The sequence below is a fragment of the Rutilus rutilus genome (genome assembly GCF_951802725.1).
Source record: "Rutilus rutilus genome assembly, chromosome: 8".
Taxonomy (NCBI): Eukaryota; Metazoa; Chordata; class Actinopteri; order Cypriniformes; family Leuciscidae; genus Rutilus; species Rutilus rutilus.
This window is the reverse complement of record NC_140222.1, coordinates 8,059,349-8,061,277: the sequence shown is the minus strand read 5'-3', so window position 1 is coordinate 8,061,277 and position 1,929 is coordinate 8,059,349. Positions and strand designations below refer to the sequence as shown.

Here is a 1,929-nt window from a genome sequence, read left to right as displayed (position 1 = left end):
AAGCACAATTCCTGCTTTACACTCAAACTGCAGTTCTAAAACACACTTTTTTCAAAACACTACACACAATTCTCTGCTTTAGGCACAATTTTCATGCGGAAAATTTCTTGTTTTCACAAGGAACACACTGCCATTCAAATATGCACACTGACTCTTCACATGGGCAAACACCTGTCACGCAGTTTTACAATTAGTAATCAAAGCTTTAGCATAAAAGGGCAACAGGTGAGCTCTTCAATGGAGCAATGGATGCCAACATTGGAAACAGAGGCAGAGCCAGAGGAGTGAGAGGAGGAGGAGGAGGAGGAGGAGGAGGAGGAGGAGGAGGAGGAGGAGGAGGAGGAGGAGGAGGAGGAGGAGGAGGACGAGGACGAGGACGAGGACGGCCAAGGACCGTAATCTCTGATGAGATCCGAGCCACTTTGGTTGATCATGTGGTCAACCATGGTCTAACAATGAGGGAGGCTGGGCAAAGAGTACAGCCAAATTTGAGCAGGTACACTGTGGCATCCATCATCCGGACTTTCCGAAATGAGAATAGGTAAGAAATCTACTCTCACTAGAAAATTGCAGTACTACATATCAATACAGTACTCAATGAGTACAGTAGTACAGTATTGCCTGTGGACTGTTCTGTAGGACTGTAAAAATACTGTAAAGTATGCTTCATGTATATAGGAAATGTATACCTACTTTGTATTTACAGTATTTTACTATTTGTTTGGCAGAACTGAAAGATTACCAACACAAGGCGGTCGGGAACGTGTTCTGTCTCCTGAACAGGAAACTCAAATCATTAACATGGTCCTAGAAAACAACGCCATAACATTACGGCAAATACAAAGAAAGATAATAGAAAACAATGACATATTTCAAAATATTGATAGGGTAAGCTTATCAACACTGGACCGTGTCTTGCGCAGAAATCATCTCAGGATGAAGCAGGTCTACAGGGTGCCATTTGAACGCAATTCAGAAAGAGTCAAAGAATTGCGACATAACTATGTGCAAGTGAGTCCCACAATTGATGCATACTCCCAACACTGTATACAGTAAATTATACATATTTCAATATTGTAATCATAATGATTGTGCTTCACAATAGTGACCACTCCATGTCTATTTCTGATATTGTCATGTGTGTTTCAGAGAGTCCTTGAGCTAGAGGTGGCTGCAGTGGAGCACCAGTTCATCTTCATTGATGAGGTTGGGTTCAACCTCACAAAAAGACGAAAGAGGGGAAGGAATATAATCGGCCAGCGTGCCATTGTTGAAGTCCCTGGCCAGCGCGGAGGGAACATCACAATGTGTGCAGCGATTACCCATCACGGCGTCATCCATCACCATGCTACCCTTGGCCCCTACAACACCGCCCATCTGATCACATTCCTGGACACCCTACACAACACACTCATTCCACCAGATCAGGTAGATGGCCCAGAGCAGCTCAGGTACGTTGTCATTTGGGACAACGTAAGTTTCCACAGGGCTGCTCTGGTTCGTAACTGGTTCACTGCCCACCCACGCTTTTTAGTTGTTTATCTCCCTCCATATTCTCCATTCCTCAATCCTATTGAGGAATTTTTTTCTGCCTGGAGATGGAAAGTTTATGACCGAAATCCACAAACGCGTATACCTCTTCTCCAAGCTATGGAGGACGCATGTGGAGATATAGCAGCTGATGCTTTTCATGGCTGGAATCGCCATGCTAGGCGATATTTCCCCCGCTGCTTGGCCAGGGAAAACATTGCTTGTGATGTGGATGAGGTGCTGTGGCCAGACCGCAACAGAAGAGAGGATGCAGCATAGTGTTTTTATTTTTTATTTTTATTACTTTAACTGTATACAGTAAATTCTTCTGTTGTTTTGTATGTAGACCACTGTATGTCCTACTTTGTGTTGGTTGGGATGTACACTGTGTACATTGTT

At 43.9% G+C, this 1,929-nt stretch overlaps 1 protein-coding gene across 1 annotated transcript; it reads left to right on the top strand.

Annotated features, from left to right (window-relative positions):
* The first annotated feature begins 421 nt into the window (after positions 1–421).
* Positions 422–1,929, top strand: LOC311295035 (uncharacterized protein). The gene is made up of 3 exons (XM_084416212.1): positions 422–541; positions 729–1,011; positions 1,150–1,929. The coding sequence occupies exons 1-3, from the start codon at positions 456–458 to the stop codon at positions 1,807–1,809; spliced, it is 1,029 nt and encodes a 342-aa protein (XP_084272338.1). The 5' UTR covers positions 422–455; the 3' UTR covers positions 1,810–1,929.

What these genes read in the sequence shown, in the direction of transcription:
- LOC311295035 (XM_084416212.1), top strand. Translation starts at nt 456, where the DNA reads ATGAGGGAGGCTGGGCAAAGAGTACAGCCAAATTTGAGCAGGTACACT. An exon ending in ACTTTCCGAAATGAGAATAG is followed by an intron (nt 542 to 728) that starts GTAAGAAATCTA and finishes TTTGTTTGGCAG; the next exon opens with AACTGAAAGATTACCAACAC. An exon ending in TGCGACATAACTATGTGCAA is followed by an intron (nt 1,012 to 1,149) that starts GTGAGTCCCACA and finishes TGTGTGTTTCAG; the next exon opens with AGAGTCCTTGAGCTAGAGGT.